Source organism: Gouania willdenowi, chromosome 9, assembly GCF_900634775.1.
Source record: "Gouania willdenowi chromosome 9, fGouWil2.1, whole genome shotgun sequence".
Lineage (NCBI taxonomy): Eukaryota > Metazoa > Chordata > Actinopteri > Blenniiformes > Gobiesocidae > Gouania > Gouania willdenowi.
Genome location: NC_041052.1, coordinates 27,879,676 through 27,902,842, shown reverse-complemented (window position 1 = coordinate 27,902,842; position 23,167 = coordinate 27,879,676). Strand labels below are relative to the sequence as shown.

The 23,167-nt window shown below is 38.6% G+C and overlaps 2 protein-coding genes across 4 annotated transcripts; both read right to left on the bottom strand.

Annotated features, from left to right (window-relative positions):
* Positions 1 to 219: 219 nt before the first annotated feature.
* Positions 220 to 4,025, bottom strand: LOC114469749 (uncharacterized). Its single transcript, XM_028457531.1, has 3 exons — positions 3,393 to 4,025; positions 927 to 1,071; positions 220 to 661 (listed from the first exon to the last, which is right to left on the bottom strand). Exons 1-3 carry the CDS (start codon positions 3,742 to 3,744, stop codon positions 319 to 321), a joined length of 840 nt encoding a protein of 279 aa, XP_028313332.1. The 5' UTR covers positions 3,745 to 4,025; the 3' UTR covers positions 220 to 318.
* Positions 4,026 to 4,167: 142 nt separating this feature from the next.
* On the bottom strand, positions 4,168 to 22,018 carry hps4 (HPS4 biogenesis of lysosomal organelles complex 3 subunit 2). 3 transcript variants are annotated; one of them, XM_028457528.1, is made up of 12 exons: positions 21,746 to 22,018; positions 18,066 to 18,156; positions 17,780 to 17,923; positions 17,589 to 17,696; positions 17,106 to 17,222; positions 10,651 to 10,745; positions 10,291 to 10,363; positions 8,242 to 8,366; positions 7,162 to 7,747; positions 6,927 to 7,053; positions 6,527 to 6,638; positions 4,168 to 5,193 (listed from the first exon to the last, which is right to left on the bottom strand). In XM_028457528.1, exons 1-12 carry the CDS (start codon positions 21,775 to 21,777, stop codon positions 5,022 to 5,024), a joined length of 1,782 nt encoding a protein of 593 aa, XP_028313329.1. In that variant the 5' UTR covers positions 21,778 to 22,018; the 3' UTR covers positions 4,168 to 5,021. The 3 variants fall into 3 exon arrangements, with proteins under 3 accessions (XP_028313329.1, XP_028313331.1, XP_028313330.1); XM_028457530.1 differs by lacking the exon at positions 6,527 to 6,638; XM_028457529.1 differs by lacking the exons at positions 10,291 to 10,363; positions 10,651 to 10,745.
* Positions 22,019 to 23,167: the final 1,149 nt, after the last annotated feature.

Below are 23,167 nucleotides of genomic sequence, written 5' to 3'. Positions count from 1 at the left end.
TTGTTCAGGTGGTGTTTTTCTACCTATTCCCATCAACTGTGAAAACGCTTTGGAGGCTTGTATCTCCAATAGGTTCAGATCTCAAGGCCACACACACTTTAAAGCATGAGCCAAAATTCAAGTTTAATGACAATACATTTACAGTGTCTTATTTACACATCTGAACAGACATATTTTTTAAACATTTATAAATTAAAGATTTGATATTGAAGTGCATCAATAATGATGAGGAAGTTTTGAGATGATTTTTCTATCCTTTCAGTCCAAAGAGAGATTCACCTGCTACTTCACACAGAACAATTCTGTGTGATTTCCACTTCATCTGTAATAAATAGCAATGAAAGGTGTGTGTAAAAGTTTGACCCCATTACATCCACAGGGTATCCTTGATTCACCCTGAGTACAACCCAGGACCAAGCCAAGGTCCACCGTAGGGAGAGAGTTTGTGTTTCTAGCCTCCAACACATCTTCAGTGGTGACAGCCAGAAGCCCGGAGGAGGGGCTTTTCTTTGATTGTTGTCCTTTGAAGAAAAATGATGGCCGCATGTTTGCCAAGCTGGATGTTTGCCCATTACTGACTGCTGCCTCCTGCAGAGTCTGGATGAGGAAGAGAAGATCCACACGTAGCTCTACGATGGCGTCCCGAGACTCCAGCCTGTATCTAACAGGGACAAGAAATAATGAGTACTGTCAAACTGATCATAGATCATAAATACACAGTAAAATCACCTGTGGTAATGTTTAAACACCCAAAACAGTGTGATATATTTTTTGTTAAATTACCTCGACTTAGATTGTTTCGTTTTTAAGCTTTGAAAGGAATAAAAATGATATGTACATACAGGTCTTTTGAGTGACATTTAGAGGTTAAACAACACTGGCAGTTCTGCTGTGTGTAATGATAGTTGAAATGGAAGTGATTTTACCTTGTGGGAAGGTGATTCTTCATTATGAATGGAAGCACAGGATGAATGTCCAAACCCTGAGGGTTGGACAGATGAACATGAAGCTCAGCTTTTCGAACTGTCAGTGATAAAATCTCCGGCGTGAAGACAAAGTCTACATCTCTTCCTGGTGAGGAGGTAAAAGGTCAGTAAGAGTCCCAGAGCAGATGATACTCTCAGAAAGGCATGGAATCACAGGTATCTTTTCTACACTACACTTCTAATAATTAGTTAATCTGTCAGCAGGAGATCTCAACAAATCTCAGTGCAGGGCATGTTAAGCCAGATCCTGAGGAGGTAGTGTTGGATAAAAAAAAAAAATGGCTCAGCCATTCATAAGTCTGATGGATGTGGGCACGAAACTTATCATGGCTTTCCCGATTTGATGACAGAAACATTGGATCTGATCAGCTTCTACAATTTTCGTGCATCAGTCAGTGGAACATTTAGTTTCTTTGACAGCTTGTAAATTTTAGGATTTCACTGTGAATTAGCATGTTGGAATGTGTTGGATTCCGCCCGGAAAGCCCCCACGAAGAGAGCGCCCAGCAACACCCCCCCCACGCCCCTCGAGACCCACCACCCCGCCATGCCCGACCGCACCATCCTGATGTAATTGTACTCTAAACGGTGGCCCAGCCATCAACAGAGGGGCCGGGCCCCCACCCTCCAAGCCCAACTATGTGATCATACCCACCTCCCTGTTATGGTGCCTCTCCATTCCCCAAGGGAGAGGCACTTCCCTATCCCCTGTGTGAATGTGTGTGTTTAGTGAATGTATGAGGTGCTATTATCTCACTCAGTGCTCCCGACGAGATAACTCGTCATTTCAAATCCAAACGCTCAGCGCCATTGATGAGAAACTCGTCATTTGCGCTTTTTCACGGGGATTACTAGAAAACACCCTGGTGGAGGTCCCTCATCAATATCTAAGCTGTGGGGTGTTGTAGTGACCAACTGTGCCCTGACGATGGCAGCGGTGCACCTTTAGATGAGAGATTAACCACTGAAGCTACTATTAGCTGGGTGGGAGAAGGAGGAACGGGTGAGATTATGGCGCTACAGAGTGATATTGTGACATATCCAGCAGCTCACAGCACCACATACTAACACAGAACATGTGTGGACCTGAGTGGATTATTGATAATGTTGTGCTCGTGAGATAAAATCATCAACTAACCGGGCTAAACGGGTCATTGCCTGCATGTCGGGAGGAAGAGGAAGTTACGTCTGTGTACAAACTGACGGGAGGGAATGTTGGAGGGACGCCAAAATACAGTAAGAAATCCATTCAACTCTGACATAGACAGCAAAATAATAATAATTTTGCCATCAAAAGCCCAGTCTCAGTGTTTTTTAGATGTTAGAGTTGTCACTATAGCAACAAAAAAAAATAGCTTTAAAGTCACTGACGGGTTTTTTTTTTTACAAAAAGGCTGTTTTCTCAGCTTTTTGCTCTGAAACTGAAGATTTGTGTAAAACTTGCTCTATTCAATGGCAGATTACAAAAGAACGGAACGAGCCAGAAACAAAAGGGGTTTTTTTCGTGACAGTAGAGGCTTCAATCTTTCAGAATCTGGTGTCAGATTTCAGATAGTCATAGTAAAAAATATTCTGTGGGTCTTTAAAAATCATAGAAAATTTGAAAATGGCTGGCACTGAATGAGTTAAAAGAAAGGGGATTGAGGGGAGCGGTGCTCCCCATTCAACCTTTGTGTATATATGTGTATGTGGTGCAATAGCTCCAGAGGGTGGACGTGGTGGTTGCTCCCTCCGCGGGGTGGTGTGTTGAGGTTCGATTAAAATTGTAGGGATTGGTAGGGCAACTTGAGGTGGGAGTGCCGCCCCCGCGCCACTACTCAGTAGCACAGGCGGTGGCACCCTCCACCCCAGCCACACAAGGGTTGGGTATGGGTGTGTGATGCACCAAGTGAATGAGCCAGACCAGCTGGGAGTGAAGTGTTAATTTAACGTAAGAAACTTAAGAGGAGACCTCAGTAGCAGCCGATGGCAGCCACACCAGGATCTGAAGCTATCAAATAACACAGGACAGTTCCATTTACAGCCTCGGGATAAAACTTATCCTGAGAAGTTAGATGTGTCCAAGGTATTTTGACAATGACAATTTCATTATTCCATGTTTGTGTCATCCACCATAGACTAGAAAACTTTTGATGATTCTATCAATTAGCCTTCAACATGTGTTTAAAATGTTGCAGCACTTTTAAAACTGCAGTGTCTTGTTTTACAATGAAACTGTAATGATCAATAAATGTAGCTGAGATGTATGAAAGTAACATTTCTGTCCATCTTAAATATGTTTAGATGACGAATTAGGAGAAAAAGAAGTTAGCGTTTTGTTTTTTCGAGTACAATTTAGGAACATCTTAACATTTAAAGCCTAAAGTTATGTGTCACACACGGTGTAATGTGTGAGCTTGGTCTTACCTGCTCTCAGCCGACCTTGGATCCCTTTCACGTTCCTACAGTTCACTCTTTCCTGGCAGCATCGGTAAACCTTTTGGATGAAGCTGAAAAGCGGCTTTCCAGGGAAAACATGACTCCGTGTTCGTGTGGAGAATGGGCGGACGTGGAGCTGCAGCACAGTCCCGTTACCTCCCGGGGCTCCGTCCACGTTCTCCAGCCACGGCTCCGCCAACTCAGCGCAGCGGCCCACAGCCGTGCGTAGAGGCCGTTCGTCCGCTGACAGCGAGTCTAGAGGGCGACCCGACACCCAGAGCTCTGTGCCCATCACAGAGATGAGCAATAACGCAATCCAAACGCGTTTGGAAGAGAACATTGTGAAATCCCAACTCCTGGCCTGCGCTTCTTCTTCTTCTCTGCAGCGTCTCCAGGACTTTACACCGGTGGCTTTAGTCTGCGCTCTAAATAGTCCACTGACAATGGGAACACCTTACTAGTTAGAATTTTAATCCCGGCCCCTCATGGTCCCGGCCCCTCTTTTTGTCCGTGCCCTTCACCACCCACTGACAAGCAACGCTTTCTTTCAATGCGCGTACATAATGAGGCGCCCCAAAGACCGGCCATTCACATTCAGCTATTAACTAATGACTCTAATCACTGCCTATATGGACCATCAACAAACAACTCATCTACAGCGCTGTGGCACAGACTTATGCACGAACAAAACGTCCTCACAGGCAACTTCTGCACTTTTACAAGCAGGTCGGGGATTAGGTGTTGGAGGTGGAAAAACATGGTGGATGGATCACGTGTTTATTTCACACTGACTCACAGCTCATCTACTAAGCACATCACTGTATACAGACATTCATGCAAAAGATAGGCCACTATTTATATGAACACGTTTTCAATGAAAAAGAAATTTGTATATAAAAAATATTTCTATGCGTTTTCTTACAGATATTTTAAACTAATATTTTATATTAAATGCATGGTCACATCAAACACATGTACATTATCAAACAATCGCTGCAACAGTAATATCACATTCATTGGACCTTATGAACAAACAGCCATAACTTTACGACCACCTGCCTAAACATCCTCTGAACACGAGCAGGTTGTCTGATACCATGCTGAGGTACACAAGTACTTATCAAAGTGAAACACAGCAGATGGTAGAAAATTCTCTGTGCCATGTGTGATTACACAGCACTGACAATGTGAGGCACACCCAGTGTCATTGACAAGCATTATAATGATAAAACCATAATCCAAGTTACACAGTCACACTTCACCTTTCAGTGGTCTCAATTTTATGGCTGATTAACAAATAATGAGTCAATAAATTGAGTGCTGTGAGACAATGTAAATTAAAAATACTCTTATCTTTATAAGACTTTACAAAACTAACAATTAACATCAAGTAGGATAATACATCTTAGACATTCACATTTGTAGAACAAAATTACATCAACATACTAAAGAAAGGAAAACAGGAGTGGTTACAGCTAAAATTGAGAGGAAGCTTTACATAAAAAACTGAAATCTGCAAACACTGAAATTCATCTTGAGCAAATATTTTACAGGGCTTTGACTGAGATGGCTTCACACAGAGCTCTGAATCAGCCTTACGTGTTCTGTGGTGATGGGTCAGAGCAGGTTGACTCCATGTTTCAGCAGTCGGTGCCTGGCCTTACTGGGCAGAGAGAACGCACTGTCCTGGTGGTTGGGGATGCCCGAGTTCCTCAGTGATGGTCCAAGCTGCTGATAGAATGTCTCCTGAGCTACACTGCGAGTCCCATACACAGCAGTACCCGCACTCCTGCCATAGCAAAGACAAGTATGACATTAAAGAGCAACATAATGAGTTTGTGTCTTTGACTCTGAGCTGCTGGAGTGAGATTTTTGGAATGCAATTAATATAAAGAAGAGAGGTAACGAAGTGCAAATAACCCATGGTAGAGTTTTCTAAAAGCAGAAGTAGACATAAGGTTATTCTTATACAGTCTAAGTGTTTTTACATTGATGTCAGAAGAGCGTGCGTGCATGTGATGAACAGACCCCCTGACACCTGTCTAAGGTTTGAGTTGCCTCAAGCAGCCAAAGCCCCTGATCAACATTAAATTGAGGAGTGTGGAATCCATCACTGAAATAAAGGAAGGAACCACAAACACTTGTTCTCAAAGATCTGCTGCAGACCTACTGGAGTAGTTTCATTACAAATTAAGGATTCACACTTACTTTTCACGATAAAAAAAAAACTAATTTCCCTGCCTCTACCTTAGGCCCCGTTCACACGGAGACAAAACTAAAATGCTTTCCCCTAAAAAGGGTAATTATGTGTGCGTTCACACAAAAAGGTGAAAAACGCTGTAGTAAACATAATAGGCCTGTGTGTGGCGCTGTAACACTGCCACAGAAATACACTGAAACAGGGAAGAAGACACTGAGAGAAAGACAGTCTATTTGCAAGCATGTCTGGATTAGGAGTGGAGGTTTTTTCAGTGTTTTCTTTATTTGGTCACAATGAGAACCACTAGATGATTTTTAAGGCTGTGTTGCAGTTCTTACATGACAATGAAACGTACGGGAGGATCTAGTTTCGTTAAAATAAAGACCAGTGGAGGGCAGTAATACGCCGTGTGGTGTCCACTCTGCCGTAAGTACAGAAGAAGAAGACACCGAGGATGCGTATAAAACTTGTGTGAGGAAAAAACAGGAAATACAAAAGAAAAGAGGAAGGAGATGCAGAATGAAACATGACAGGAGATTTGCTTTGGACCGACAACGAGATAGAGCTTCTACTTTGTTACTGTTGTTGTAGGGAGTCGCGCATGCGGGTTCAGAGAAAGGTTGTGATATGGCGTCATCATTTGTAGAGTATGTGTATACACCCAGCAGATGACGTTCACAGACTTTCCCACTCTGGGAACCGTTTCCAGAAGTATCGTATTCAGCTTCCAAATGGTCTTTGCTGTGTGGACGCAAGGTGTAAACAATAAACTGTTTACATTAAAACCTGTCTCCGTATGGACGGGGCCTCAGTTGAGATACAACTGTTGACAACATAAACTGACCAATCCTTCCCCCACCCATCCTTCTAATCGTGCGAAACAAGAACTGCCCATCCACCACCAAGTCACTGCCAGGCTAACCTGATAATAGCCTCCTGCAGAGTCTCAGTGTTGCAGAAATGCGAATGAAGAAGCGATGTGGCTCTCACAAAGGAATGCTCCGGGGTTCTTCCTGGTCGGCCAGACAGGTTGCCTGTGGAGACCCACAATAACAGGGGTGCATTAACCTGGACGAGCAAGCTCACTGCACAAAGGACAAGCCTACTAATGAGAAGTTAGCTCATGCAAAGACAAACATAAACTTCTGACCCTCTTGACTCCCTGGGTAGAACTGCAAGGGTTTATAGCTTTAGCAAAAAAATAGGAATTGACAAACTGGAAAAACAAATATAAGGCACAGAGAGAGAGAGAGAGAGAGAGAGAGAGAGAGAGAGAGAGAGAGAGAGAGAGAGAGAGAGCAGGAGTGTAAGACAAGTCTCACTTGTTAGAGTGTGTTGAATCAAGTCAAAATGGGCAAAGATGTACAACTCTGGAGCCACTGGAGCTCCTGGACAGATGGCCCTTAGATGGGCTTCCAGTCCATTGAGTGAAGCCAGACTGCTGTGATACTGGGTACAGACCATAAAGGCGGGACAGAAAAACAAAAGGGGATTAGCATAATAATGGAAAACCAGCACAATTGAAATTGCATTGGCAATAAAAAAGATTTTTCACACCACTTCCTCCATAGAAGCTGTGTCACTCAAAAAACGAGGCTCCACCAGCAGAGCCAACACCAATTCCTTCACCCGGTGCATGTAGAGCATCATGGGGATCAGGGAGTCATCCTCCAAGCTGTCAAAGGCACCAGAGAAAGGAGGAGCACTGCCACAGGAGCCTCCTCTGTCTCCAACCGCTGTCTCATCGTCCTGAGACTCTACGTTCCTGCAGCCTCTGGTGTCAAAAACCCTTTCAAAGGAAGTGTCTTTATTTGTTGGATGATGGGAGTCTCTTATTGATTGTTCACTGTCCCTGAGCCAAATATCCTGCTCCAACTCTTTCAGCTGCTCCTCCCCCGATGGTTTCCTGTTGGTGTGGGAAGCTTTGTGTGACTGTGGGGATCGGTCCAGTGGATTAGAGGTACCTAGTGCTGAGCTAAACATGGAGTGTTCTGATTCTGACCAATCTAGGTTGAGGGACACTTTCTGAGGCAGCAAGGAGGAACATTGATTTGTTAGGTCTGAGTTTGTGGATGGTGTGTCAGATAAAGTTCTTGACAGCTGGGTCTTCTTCTTTGGGGCATCTTTGTGAGAAGTTAAATGACTGGAGGATAAAAAACACATGATTATCATTTTCTGGAAAGAGATTTGTCAAGATGGCAACTCATTTATAGACAGGTCAATTTAAATAGTAAGATAGCTGGACTTTTTTAAGGCCTTCCTTGCAGATGTTTCCCCTCTCATGCACCAGGCTTCATAATTTCTAAACCGACTAGCTGGAAACAGCACAATCTTTTAGAGGACTTAATAGATCCAAATATTGACCAGTGACTATTGCCCAACAAAAGAGGAGACCGAGAAGATGCCCTCTGTATATCGCTCCATCAAACGCTCAACACTCATTGAAAACTAATGATTCTACTATGAATGTCAACAACTCATGGATCCAGAACACCAGGGGAACCCACCCACCAAAGGTCAACAACTGAAACAGAATAAATCCTCAATAGAGCTAAACTTCTAAATACTGCCTGTAGAGGCATCATGTCTGAAGGAAAATTAAATATCTTTTGTATAAAGATGAGCATAAGAGAGTACCTAAAGTCTTTGTTGACTGGAGAGGACTGCAGGTAATGGAGTTCAGATGATGTCAGGAAGACTTTAGTGGAGCTGACAGCACCGCCTGATGAGCTGAATGTGCTTGGGCCAATTTTCCTTTGAATCTAAAAAAAACAATAAAATATTGCTTTTACTTTTGGTTTTCCGTCTCTTTACATGAGTCTGATGACCAAAACAGAAGCAGCTCAATTCTTGATTAAATATTTGATTTAAGACTATGTGGTAACTCTGCTGACACAAATAACGGCCAGGAGATATAAATGAAGCAGGCCTGATATACATGCATAGATAAGTTTTTGGCTTATATTTATATCTTTCTGGAGCCAAAAGAAACCAGTCTAAACAAAAATTGAGTGCTTTACAGTTAATAAAACCTCAGCCAAGTTTCATAATACACTTACATTGTGCAAACAGTTTGTTGCTGCTGCATATGTAAACATCACTATGGTCCAAAGCTGAGAACAAAGTAGCAGCAAATTGTCTTTTCCTGGCTTCAAAATACTTAGCTTTCTTTCTATTAAATTTGAATCCTGCACACACACTGGGTGACCATGGTTCAATTGGTAGAGGGCAGCGGTGTCTCAATCCGATATTGGTATCGGAAATTGGTCCAATATCCTCAAAATAAACTGAAGTGAACTTGAACTGTTATTTTGCACTTAAAAAGTATATTTTCTGTCTGGTTCTTATTGGTTATTTTTCAGGGTCTTCTAATTTATTTTTGCTTTATTATATTCAATTGTAGAATATTCTTAAGTTTTAGTTAAACTAGTGGTTATTTGCACTTTCAAATATATGTTTTTGTTATTGGTGTTATTTTCAGCCTCTTCAAATTCATTTATTTTATTAAATTGTATAATGTTCTTTTGTTTAAAGTTAAAATGTATATAATCATGGTTTATAATGAATGGGTCAGTTTTTCTGATACCTTTTGATGTGCACAATTGTTCTCTGTCCAAGCTGTCCAAGCAATATCCCTTGATATCGGTATCGACCAATACTAAAGACTGGTATAACTGGTTTCTCAGAATGAGTACATTAGTGTGAGAATGGGAATGTTAATAGCTGTAGTAATTAAAGCTCGATATAAATCAACTTGATTTACAATTTACACATACTACTAGTAAGTTGTGAAGTCATTTTACAGCCATACAGATGTCAAAAGCATCTCACAAGTATCAATTAAAGTACCTGGAACCCTCTCTCATTGGGTTTTTTTTTTTTAAATTTGTACTTTCTCCACTTTTGTTTATCCTCTAAAGCAAAATGTGCTGTAGCAGTTTAAGTAATATGTGCAGTAACATTATGGATAGCTTATGATGATGACACTGCAACTGTCAGTACATAAAACACACCAAGGTCTGGTGATCCAGAAAGTGCTTGATTTGGTATAAGAATTACTTTCTTAAAATGTATACTTAAATAAATAAAGATTATAGATGTTCACATACTCACTATCCTGTCAACTCCTATGCCATATGGCACAATATGTTGAATACAGTACGTTGGAAATGTAATTTATAGAAAACTAAAAGGCAATCTACACGTGTTTGTGTAAAAGAAGATACATTAATTAATGTACTGTTGGCACCATGTTGGCATCCTTTTGTCACGCTTTAATCAAATCTATTTGAGCCATTTTTATTTTTTTTTCATAAATTAGGAACCAAAACCTAAAAAAAAATGTTAAACTAAATTGTGAAGTGCCAAAGCAGAAGCCTTGTTGTCCATCATCCCTCCACACAAAGCTGTTACAGAGAATTAGTGGCTCAATCTTACAGGTAAACAATTATTATTTTAATGGTGAACTATACAATTATTATTTTAATGGTGAACTATACAATTATTATTTTAATGGTGAACTATACCTGCCTTATCCAAGGTCCATAATGTCTGCCTGTACGACCATTGGTTACTAAGAAGCTTTAACCCAGCAGTGATTGGGGTGAACAATTTCTGCTCTTTTCTATCCTTGTATAAGCACATCAAAATCCAAATGGATGAACAGAATTTGAACTGGATGCCTACCTCAGAGTAGGTTTCACTCTCGTGAACCATGACTTTCATTGTGAGCTCTGGAGACATTTGCGTGCTGACAACTCTTATAAAGAGATACAGAAGAGGTTTATGTTAGCTCTCCAAACACAAACAGACATAGTTTAAACATTGTTTTCAAATTAATCGATGCAGCTGTCCAATGCTCATTTGTCAAGTGAATTTCAATAGCTTTTAAAAAACACATCTGAACTTTTAGAAAAGAGGCCCAATCCCACAGCCACTAAAATAGGGGGAAACTAATTTCAACTTGGCAAAAAAAATAAATAAATATTTGTGCAAAAATTGAAGTTTGCAATCTATGTTTGACTCAAGCTCTATATGCCAGATTACCTTCCCCTGAAAAGAATGCAGCCTGTAAGCACCAAAGGGCAGCGCTGACAGGCCTGAAGAATGAGGGCCGCCTTCAGCAGCAGAAGCGGATCAACCTGAAGATGAGAAACTCCCATTCATCACATCAGAAACCACGTCTAAAACAGACATTTGTTAAAAAAAAAAAAGGATCAAATATACAAATATGAATTACTATAGGACACAGAGGTACAAAAACAATTCTATCTCAGAAAAAACCACATCAAATTTAACATTAAAACTGCAAGCCTTGATAACTACGTCGAAACATGACGCGACCCTTTCCTACCGGCCGTGTTCAAAATCAAACTTGGAACGGCACGAGGTCTTGTTGAAGAATGGGGCATCTGTCTCCCGTGAACGTCTGTGTGGTGCCGGTGATAATTATTATGTTTCATAACGTGTCATTATGCGAGCAATCCGCTTTCTGTCTGTGCGCAGTCTGCCCCACATACAGAGTCAGAGAGAGAGAGAGAGATAACAGAAAGGATAAATCTCTTGTAAGACTAAGAGAAATAAATCCAAGGTGGAGAGAAAATGCGCAATTCATTTTCTGGACGTGGAGTGTGTCTGTCTGTTCTGCAGCTGGGATCAGGAGGTGGAGGAGGGGCTGTGAGCCTCTTACTGTCCTCACAGCAGTGAGTGATATGTCTATAAAACATTAGAAAACTCTTCAATAACACAAGATACAGCTACTGCATTTGTCACTAGTCTACTGAGAAAAAAGTCGCTAAGAGCTCCACAGTTGTGCGCGTTTACAATGATTCTGGTAAGGGATGATAGGATTCGAAATAGGGAGGGGAGGGTGGAGCGTCTCATGATTCCACATATTGCAGCTTTAAGTCTGTGCGTAGCTCTATGTGTGATGGCCTGTGTATATGAAATCTTGCACCAAGGACCAGGGTCAGGAGGGGTGACAGATCAGTCAAACTTGCATTTCTGGTGAAAAATATAGCATAAAAGCATAACCACTGGGAATATTTTGATGAAACTTTGCTATATTAGGATCAAGTACCTAATTAACAATGTTTTAAAACCTCATATCAATTTAACAAACCAATGAGGAGATTCAATGCTTTTTAGCCGGGCTTAAGAAGACCACAGGTGATCACAGAGGAATTTTGTTTAGTAAAATATTTATAAAAATTCAACCGTTGGTCCGTTCTGGACCGTTCAATCATTGTTGGTATAGGCATGCAAAATGGTGTTTCCTGCATAAAGTGGTGATATGATGAAATATTCCTATTGGCCAAGAGAAAACACATGTAACATATCTGTAAAAAGTGAGAGAGATGGACTTCTTTGTAGACCATCGGTTGCAGTGTATGAAATGTCGGCCATAGAAAGCTGATTACGTCGAGACAGGATTGAGCATCTTCGGACCTTCCTATGATATTTCATGAATTTTTGAATTTTTGTGAAAAAACATTACATGCTCACAAGTAGGTAGCGCTGTCTACAGTCAGTTATTTTTACTTGTATGTGTAGTTAAGGACTTCATGGATTTATTTCACATTTTGTGTGCCGTGTGGATACTCAAGTTTCCTCATTTGTGTTCAGAAAGACTGCAAAAGTGGATTTTTCATATGTCCCCTTTAAACACTCTGAGCAGGTGAAGCTGATTAAAGCTGATTATGTTTTCACAGAGTGCCGCTGCGCTTGATGAGAAACGGACAGAGGCACGTTAAAGGTAAATGGGCACTGGACGGTTCTGATTTAGGAGTGAGTGATGATTTGCATAGTTTTTTTGGCAGTTTAGACAGTGTTTCGGGTGGTTTAGGTGGTGTTTGAAGCAGCCAGGACGGGAGGGCCGTGCATCTAATAAGCGGTCGCCTGAAATATTTCCCAATAAAAAAAATGTCCTCTTCCTCCCGGTGACGACATTTCATCTCGATTCTGTCAATTTCTGCGTTCAACAGTGAATTCTGTTTTCATTGGTCGATTACGTGATTCCGTCCACGATTCCGTTAACGTGAATTTTACAGGGCCTTAACAATGCATAGTAGAATGAAAAAAGTGCTTTTCTATCACCACCACAGGGCAGTTAGACTTGGCGAGTGAATTGTCATGTCCTTGCGTGCTGTGAAAGCGCTTCCCGTTCTGCACATGACTGGGTTTTGATTGAAGGAGTTTCAGCTGAGTTATTCAAAAATTTCCAGTTTTAAAATTGATGAAAATGTAGCACCAAATAGAGTTCTGGCAATGTGGTAAAAACTTTTGAACAAGTTTTGAACATGATTGGTCTCCAACTTGTCAAGAAAATAAATCTCAAATTTCAAATGGAAATTATGAACACTCTAGAACACGTGGCAAACTCAAGGCCTGGGGGCCAAATCCGGCCATTTAGAGCATCCAATTTGGCCTGCAGGAGAAAATAAAAATGACATCTACATCGGGATTATTTGGTCATTTATACAAAAAATAATGTATTCAACTGAAGCTGGCACTTCCTGATTAATGGTTCATAGCTCAACTAGTCTGGGACACTCTGATGGTCAATCCCTCCATCCTGCTCTGATCGTCCTTCTGTTCAGGCAGATGACTGCCACCCCTGAACCTGGTTCTGTCAGAGATTTCTTCCCATTATAAAAACAAAATAAGGAAGTTTTTCTTGCGACTGTCGCTAAATGCTTGTTAATGTGGATCTTGTTGGGTTCTTTCTTACTATGAATTTTATATTGTTGCGTTTTGAGATGACTTTGTTGTTTGTTATAAGTTTAATTGAATGTTCTATCCAGCTCAAATTCACCAACTCCACAATATTTTGGGCTTGCATTGTCCCTTTGTTTATATCACATGAATACAGTCATTTTTAATTGCAAATTGTGGAAAGAACTCTCAATTTTTCCACAAATCTTAAAATTTCTAAGAAATAATTCTAGAAAATTCCTCTAAATTACACAAAATTGGCAACAAAATCAATAATTCTTTAAGTAAATTGAACTGATATTGAAAACTAGGGCACATTGTTAAATGTTTTCTTTTTTCTGCACCTAAAATCTGTGGCCCACTTGAGATTAAACTGATTTGTATTTGGCCCCTGAACTAAAATGAGTTTGACACCCCAAGAAGGTGTTCGCTTCTAAAGACGGTGTGGTTAGGCCAAAAATTTGGAAAAAGTGCCAAATTTGGCCCGCTAAATTCAAAATTGCACACTTCCTGTTGAATTTAGGTGATAGGTCCAAATTAAATTTTTGCTAGTCACAGTCCACTGCATATACCTACCGAATGGAACCCAGCTAATTCAAACCAGTAAAACGTTACAAACTCTAGGTGGCGCTAACGAGTCTTGAAATTGCATAAAAAACAAAATTTTTACCAAACTATACGGTCCTGCCAAATTTCAATTATTACAACGGTACCGATTAAAAAAGGAAAAAACTACAGAAAAGCCCCCCTACGCTACAGAAGATGGAGCGTAGGAGGTGACATCACTCGGTAGGGGAGCAAAATTATAACATTGGCGGCCACTACGCTCAACAGCGCTGGTGATAACCAATGCATTCTCTTTCCACTGTCTATTTTCCACTTCGTGCTCCACTGGGGTTTCCCCGCTCCCCCGCCACTTCATCTGGAATGTAGAATTATGAAGTTCATGCATTTTTAAGACTTAATGTCAGATAGAATGCGACCTGGTCGTTCAGACAGCAGTCACATTGTAAAATACCATATATATATATCAGATTTATATTTACAAATGAAAGTGGCCTGGGTGTATTTGTAAAAATCTGAATTGTACTGTTCACATAGACATGAAAAAATCAGATATGGGCAAATAAATTCGGAATTGACATGCAGTGTGAACAAGGCCTAGTGTCCTGTGCAGGGTGTACCTGGGTTATTCTCATGAAATTTTCAATTCATTGAGTTACAACATGAAATATTTTAAAATATTTACTGACAATTTAGCACCTTTTAAAACATATTTTCCAAAATAAGTCCAAAAAATCTCATTATCGCAATGGTCTCAAAACGTCAAGATAATTAGAAAAAAGAATACATTTTCAAATGTTTTAAGTTTGATTATCGACAGTCCTGCACAGTTACTTGAAACTCTGACATGACATATATATTTAAATGAAAACTTTTATGTGATTTAGACTGATTTCTCTCATTACCACAACACCTTCCACAATCTGCAACCTAAATGTTTTGTTATTTCAATTAAACCTATAGGTATTTTCAAAAATTTGACAAACCTGAAAGGCATAAAGTATATATTATGCACACACATTTTAAAGCTCATACTAGATTTCTATTCATTAAATTGACATTAAATCAACACCTGTTGCGGTAATGATACATGGGTTTCGGTAATGAGGTTCAAAATTTTGGTGATGATAAATAAATATGCTATATATAGTAAATACTAAGGCTGATGTATGGTCAAATTTTTTTTTTATAGCTGAACAGACTGGATACAGGTATAATCAATTACATGACATACATGGACAAAATACACGAGACAAAAAAATACAGCATTAGAGCATCTATCTTTATCATCAATCTTTATGTACAATGGACAGTCACTGATAAGTGACTGTCCATTGTACATAAAGATTCTCAACAACATATAACTAACTAAAACCTAATTTCTTTACTTCCTGTTACATTCTATTTACAACTTCTAATTCAACTGTTTTACATTTGCCTTTTAATGTACTTTTCCCAGATCTCAGGCAACACACAGAAGTGACGAGCTGAGGACGTGCAGGTGCATTAGCATTAACTTAGCAATAGCCCAGCATTAGTCTAGTTAACCTAGCAATAGCATTAATGTAGCAATAACTAGCATTAGTCTAGTTAACCTAGCAATAGCATTAATGTAGCAATAACCTAGCCTTAGTCTCGTTAACCTAGCAATAGCATTAATGTAGCAATAACCATGCATTAGTCTAGTTAACCTAGCAATAGCATTAATGTAGCAATAACCTAGCATTAGTCTAGTTAACCTAGCAATAGCATTAATGTAGCAACAACCTAGCATTAGTCTAGTTAACCTAGCAATAGCATTAATGTAGCAATAACCTAGCATTAGTCTAGTTAACCTAGCAATAGCATTAATGTAGCAATAACCTAGCATTAGTCTAGTTAACCTAGCAATAGCATTAATGTAGTAATAGCCTAGCATTAGTCTAGTTAACCAAGCATTAGCATTAGCCTAGCATTAGCAATAACCTGGCATTAGCCTAGCTTTAAAAGTACTCAGGGGGTCAAATTTGCAATCAAATGCATGATGGTATGATAAGATGATAAGAATAGTAATAAAAGCAATTACAATAGGGTCCTTCGGGCCTTCGGACCCTAATAATACATTTTGTTAATGGAAAAAGCAATTTCTGTAGTTTTCATGTTTCATTTTGTGTATATAATTGATGTTTTAAGCACTTGTGAAATGGCCTTTTAGGGTTAGAATAAATAAATCATGTGTGTGTGTTGAGCTAATTATTCTTGCTGTGACCTCTACAACCCCTAACCTCTCCCTCTCTTTCCTTCTGAACTCTTCCAGTAGTTCTGAGTTGGTGTAAATCTTATCTCTGAAGTTTTTCAGCCTGGTCTTTGCTAAAGCTTTCTTCCTGTCAATTGTTGACTGTCTGCGATGAAACAGGACATTAAGGAAAATACCAAGTTATATAAAGTATTTTTTTTTTTTTTTTAATTCAAAACTAAGATTTTTCTTATTGTAGAAAACAACAATATCGGTAATGAGAATCAATACTGTGGAATTGCATTCTGACAACAGAATATTTAACTTTTAACTGGATAAATATAAAGAGTTCTATTTACCTGGCAGTCATCTTAAAAATGAAACTTCATTAAAATTATTTGTGTTTTTAAACAGTTTTCAAAAATGTTGCGAAGGATGAGAACATCAGTCAGAGACACTTACATTATCCGTAATATTTAAATAATTAATATACATGAATATTCAGTTAATACTTTTTCTGTCATTGGGAAACCTCTAGTATAGATAACATTGTTTTTTCCCCAGAATATTTTCATTTTAATCTGTTTAAATTACAGCATAACATATATTCAGTTACAACTGGATGAGTTGCGGTAAAATGCAATGTAATACAAAGATAATTTATTCTTATTTGGAAATGAATCTTTGTGCAAGATAGAGAAAATTGTTGTCTTTATTATAATATTTAGTTATATAACTAAATTTCACATTTTATATTTACAATCGTTACGGACATGGTATTGTATTGGTTTCATGAGAATGACCCACCTACCCAGCCTACACTTATCATAAAACAGACAGACAGTTTTGGGTTGCAGAGCATTGAAAATGCAAAAGGTTCGTTATGGCATTTTGTATGAACATAAACACTAGGCACTTACAACACCCTACAGGGCGTTGTGAAATATCCGGTGTGATAACACTATGATCCAGGCTAAAAGCACAACTCCAACTGCCAGCTTTAACCTACATTAGTGGGGTCGATGGTTTTCAATCTGCTGAAGGTGTGATTAAACTTTGAGGATCCGGACAGAAGGTGTGAGAGGTATTGCGCCCATCGAGCTGCCAGAAGTTCCCGATTGTTCAGCTACAGCAAAGCAAAGTTCAGTTGAGAAAACACACACAGATTAAGTGAAACTTTCATTAAAGAGTATTTATTAACTACGCACAATAAGAAGTAATTTCAGTTGGTTAGGTTATTCATTTGGTGTAACAATGCTTCTTTGCAATAAATCTTTATCTTCTAGCAGAAAACCTGCATAAAAAATTCTTATCTATTCTTCAAACTCTATTTAAAGTACTTGTGGTCATATTGTTATAATGAATGGAGGTTGTTGAGTTAATTTAGCTGCTTACTCTTTAAAACAAAGTTTAGTTCTTGGTTTTGTAAGTCTTCCTAAAAGTCAAATACTGAAGTTCTGTTTCAAGTAATGACTCCTCCTGGAGGCTGTACCTGATAGATCCTGCGCACAGGGCCATTGTAGAAACAGAAGAGGCTTATTAGCTCATCCAGGAGATCACACACACTAACAGTCGGGACCTCCATTGAGCAGCCCAAGGCCTGAGAGAAAAGAACATAACCTCAGGATAATTCGACCCAAACAAAATGCTTCCCAAATCTAGTCCAGGTTTGAGCTTGCTCACCCACAGAAAGTCTTCACTCATGCGGATGGCAAACTTGCTGTTACGGAGCTGGAGCGTGCGCACCGGGGACAAGGAGATCTCGGAGATGCAGCGTCCAACCCCGGCTAGCTGTCCGCAAAGCAGCTCCTGTTTATCTAAAGGCGTCTGACAGAGAAAAGTGGAAATGACCAACTAAGGGCTAAAAATATTGCAAACCTCTGTGTTTTCAGCACCAAGACACAGCTGAACAACGTCATCATGTGCAAAGGTGTTGTTACAGTACTTCAAGAGCTTTGGGGTGTCTGACCTGTTCAGGGTAAAAATAGCAGATGCCCTCTCTGGTGAGGTCGCCCTCTCCTCTGACCCTGGAGCCATCATAAAGGAAGAAGTTTTTACACCTAAAAATAAAACACAACCGTTTACAGATTAGCATGCATGTCATAGTGAGCAAACAATACAAGTGTCCGAAAATTTTACAGAAGAGATACTGCAGGGTCCATAACAGTCCTAATATTACTGCGGGTCCCACATATTACCTAATTTAAATTTGAAAAGTGCATCTTCGAATCAGTCTTTTGAATAAAATATTATTTTTTGTCTATACAGTGTCTCTGAGTATTTATTAGTGGATCTAATAACTTATACCAACCACATTCATCATGACCCTTAAAGCTGCTATCCATAGTTTCTGAGAAATGCTTTGATGTCCCGCCATAAATAGCCTCACTTCCTCCGACTGCACCAGAAGCCACGCCTCTACTTTTCTGCAAGCGCATCACGGAATATAAAGCCTATTGGCTATGCGCACTCTGTGATCGTTTTCATTTGTATAGGGGTCTATAGGATGAAGGAGGGACTTATATTAATATATATGAATGACCACCGGCAGTAGACCATAAGACTAGTTAGTAGGGGTGTTGAAAAAAAAATCGATTTGGCGATATATCACGATATTACGTCACGCAATTCTCGGATCGATGGCTTAAAGTCTGGAAACAAAGCACCTCAGCACACATTTTTTTATACAAAAAAATGTATATATATATATATATATATATATATATACTTTTTTTTTTTTTTTTTAACCTTTATTTAACCAGAAAAGTATTTTCCACTGCAGGAGACATTGTAACAGCACAAAGAAGTACACTGAAACCTGGGCATGTTGACCAGCTTGTGTTTTTTCAATAAAATCTAAAAAGAAAATACTAACTTTCTGCATTTATTTGTTGTTCTAGGCATATACCTCAGTTAAGTTGCACTAAAATCATGTTGCACTGAAGTAAAAGTTGCACTAAAGTCAAGGTGGAGCACAAAAGCCACAGGCAGATTCTATGTTGTTTTTTTTTATTTTAAGTTGTTGGCACATGGCATGTTGAAGCCAATGTTTTGAGTATAAAATATGCCAATAAAACAGATTTCATACGTAATGTTCTCATGAAGGTGTACACGTTTACAGATCAGTTGCTTCTTAAGTCATATCAAAAAAAAAAATCGCAATAATCGCCTTATACTTTAATATATATCATATTGCCAGATGCCAGGCAATACACACCCCTACTAGTTAGGTATTTTTTTGCATTACAAAAGAATGATAAATAAACAGATTTCTCAGAAACTCTGGATATCAGCTTTAAAGTAAGGAAGTAACAAAGATTTTTTTTTTTAAAATTAAAAAAAAGACCCTTTAGCTTTATTTCACAATTTGGCCATCAGAGGGTTATACATTTCTCAATTTTCTGGGGGGGATGCCCCAGGACCCCCTTACAAAACTTGCGTCAATGGAAATTGGTCGCACACCTCGCGATCCCCCTATGCCAAGGGTGTAAAACTAATTTTAGTTCAGGGGCAGTTTGATCACAAGTGGGCCACAGATTTTGTGCAGGAAAATTAGTAATTTGAACTTTATTTCACTCTAGTTTGTACTTTTATGTATACATAAAATACTAAATATATAAGAAGGCGACAATATTGAAGCAATAAGTAATAGATATCAGACTCCCAACAGGAACGTCACCTCAAATTTACTACATTTTGGGACCAATTTCTATTTAAATAGAAACATTAAGTAATAATTTGAGGAAAATTGAAGGCTTTTGTAAGAATTTTAAGTTTTTCCAACAGTTTAACATTAAAAATGACTGCAATCATGTGATATAAGCGCCGAGAAAACTGTGAGCACCTGCAAATATTGTTGAGTTTCATTTATACAATGAGTCATGTTTTCTCTATCATTTTTACTTCTCTTGTGGGCCAAATTTCATGCTCCAAAGGGTCGGATTTGGCCCCCAGGTCATGAGTTTCACACTCGTGCCCTACGTTGTGGAAAATTCCTGGTGACAACCCTGTACTGTTTCATAAAAGTTCATTTTTTTAAGCTACTTCAAGCTAGAAGGCCAGAGGTTATGTTGAGTGGCAGTGCTACTATCCAATCACAGACCGACTCATACGATTAGATAAATGTTAATCGAACAGAATAACAAACACTGAATTATTGGCATCACTGACATTTGAACTATTAATGATCAGGTATGTAAAGGATCTGACAGCACTAAAGTGATACCTTTGGAATGACCAGAAGCACAATATCACCAATATTATAGAAGCAATCAATCAATCAATCAATAAAACAAAAAGCATATTACATCTAAAGTAAATACTGACACACAAGAATTCAAGTTCACCCAGACTTATTCTAGTGATTCAAAGTTAAGAGAAAACATTAATAAATTCTGAAATCATTTTTTTTTAAAGATCAGGTGCCATCACACATTTTTTGGGTTATGTTATCAGATGTAGCCATTTGCTGACACTCATGAGAGCATTTGCTAAGATTTAATTCATTAACAAAGTGTTCAACAAGAAAATAAAATTGAAGTTTTTTGGTTGTTTTTTCAGACATTAAATTTAAGAGTAGATCTTGCTCTTTACCTTTTTTGCTGAAAATAAAATGAAAATTACTTGCGTTACAGCCGCTCAAGAAATATTACAAATAAAAAGAATAAATATTAAAGAAAGAAAGAAGAAACAAAATATTGTTAATTAAATAATGATTAAGTATTAATATTAATTCTGATATCTTTGTTCATCAGAAGCTGAATGATTTAGTGCTGCGAGCACATCAGAATGTTCTTAAACCGTACCAGACGTTTGAATATCCTGTTTAAAGGCCATACATTGGTGATGATAAAATGACACAGTACTCAGTACTCGCCTAAAATGAGGCTACAGCAGTTTTTCCCAACCAGGTGTAAGTGTACGAAGATGAGTAATAATTTCATAAGCCTTTTTTTAAACAATGTAAGCATATACCTTACATAATTTCAACCCACATTATGTTGCATTAATTAGGAAAAATAATAATGTAACATGAGTCTGTAAAGATGCTTATAAATGGCCAAAATAATAGGGATTACATGAAAACAAAGGTTAAATGAAAATGAATGAAATAAATAAAGTTACAAAGTTGTGTCTATGTGTAACTCTGGCTTTAGAACGACTTAGACTTGTGTTTGAAAAATGTTATCACGTTATCTTCCACAGCTGCTGTAATATCAATGACACTAGATGGTCTCCAACCTGAAGGAAGTCCTGCACCAGCTTTAGTCGATGCTCGATCCATTATTACCAGTTGATAATGATGGCTTCCATATAAATAACCTGATCATAGGGCATCCTCACATGACAGCTATAAACATAATGTAACAAAATAAGGCCAACGAAAGAATGAGGGGAGGTTATGACAGAAAAGAATCATTATTATTGCATGTATTAGAGGTTTAGTTCATGTGCCTAATGTCATTGGGGTTGGCGTTTCTTTCCACACGGGACCAAGTCATGTGTGATAATAAACAATAAGATAGCCTATTTTTTTCACTTTGCTAAGTTTGGTTGTCTCTTACTTTATTCCAGGAAGTATCATTGAAACAAATCAAAGTATTGCCTGTAGGATTGTTATGAACTTTACGTGTGAGCTGTGTGTCTTACCTCTCGCCGTCCGACAGCAGAAGCTCAGCCATCACCAACACTACAAAAGCTGTATTGTTGTACCTTTCGATTAGACAAGCTCTAAATAAAGATGCACTGCATTAAATAAAACGCTATATTTGAGTTGCGCTTCACATACACTCAGTGCAGACTGTCAGCAGAGCAGGACAGCCCCACACAGAGTCCCAAAGCAACACTTTGAGATGTATTTTCCATGAAGGCTGAGCTTTTCTGACAGAAATATTACTGAAAGAATGTGGATCAGACGCAAGTCATGTGAGTGTACGGCAAGACCCGAGGGACAAACCTAGTATGAGTCATCGTTTCCACACTGGAGGAAAGTGTTTACAGACAACTTTCAGTCAATACTATAAAACATGCGGCAATAATGAAAATGAAAGACAGAATGTATTTTCCGCTCTTGTTTTAACACGAAAAAAAAACAAAAAAAAAAAAACAATGCTTCACTTACACTTTTTTTTTTTTTTTAATCCCCTAAATTAACAATATTATTTTCTTGTCTGCCTAAAATCATGTAATTTAGTTACTAAGGCCTGTTTTCTGGCTTAAAGAATAATGTATTCCCAATGATATTTTCTGACTTAAAACAAATTCCATAAATTTGCTCAAATACATTATTTTACACTTCCAATCGTTGATCTCACTATTTCCCAGTAGGGTCTGCTTGTGTGCAGCAGGGGGTGATTGTGATACTCTACACTCTCTCATTCACCCCTACATGCAATTTAAATTTTATTTATTCATTTATTCATTTTGACTGTGAATGGAAGCCGTAAAAGCCCAGAGAGGACGTGCCATCTCAACACAGTCTTGATTAAAATGTCTACATTTCCCATATTCTTCACCGAACAGGACAAACAGCGTCTGAAAAAGGATGGATGAATATCTGCATACAATATATATATATATATATATAATTCTCCTTTTAAATTTAGAAAAAGTTTCGATGACAGATCCTGAATAAATAAAACAATTAAAAATATTTTTATTTTGAAGTAGCATTTAACATTTAGTTAGTCTGCATTATTATTTTGGTGAAAGAATGTAATATTCCTCATAATAAAATACTGATAATCATTATTCACTGAAGTTTGACTTTGTTGCTACTCATTATTATTACTCAAAACTGACATTTGACCACAGTGTGAGCTACATGTAGTACTACACAAAATATTTATGTGATGCCTGTTTGCGTGAATGCGCATCGGTCGGGTGTGATTGACCACTAGGAATACAGATGGTTCCTTGAACAACAAAATTAGGCAGATGAGCAGTTTTCTACATAGATTTGTCGACATCACCATCTTCGTTTCTGGCGTCGATTATTGTTGTCTCAGTGAACGCGAGCGCGCACAGCTCGGTTGACAGGCACAATTAAAGCGTTATAATGAATAGAATGAA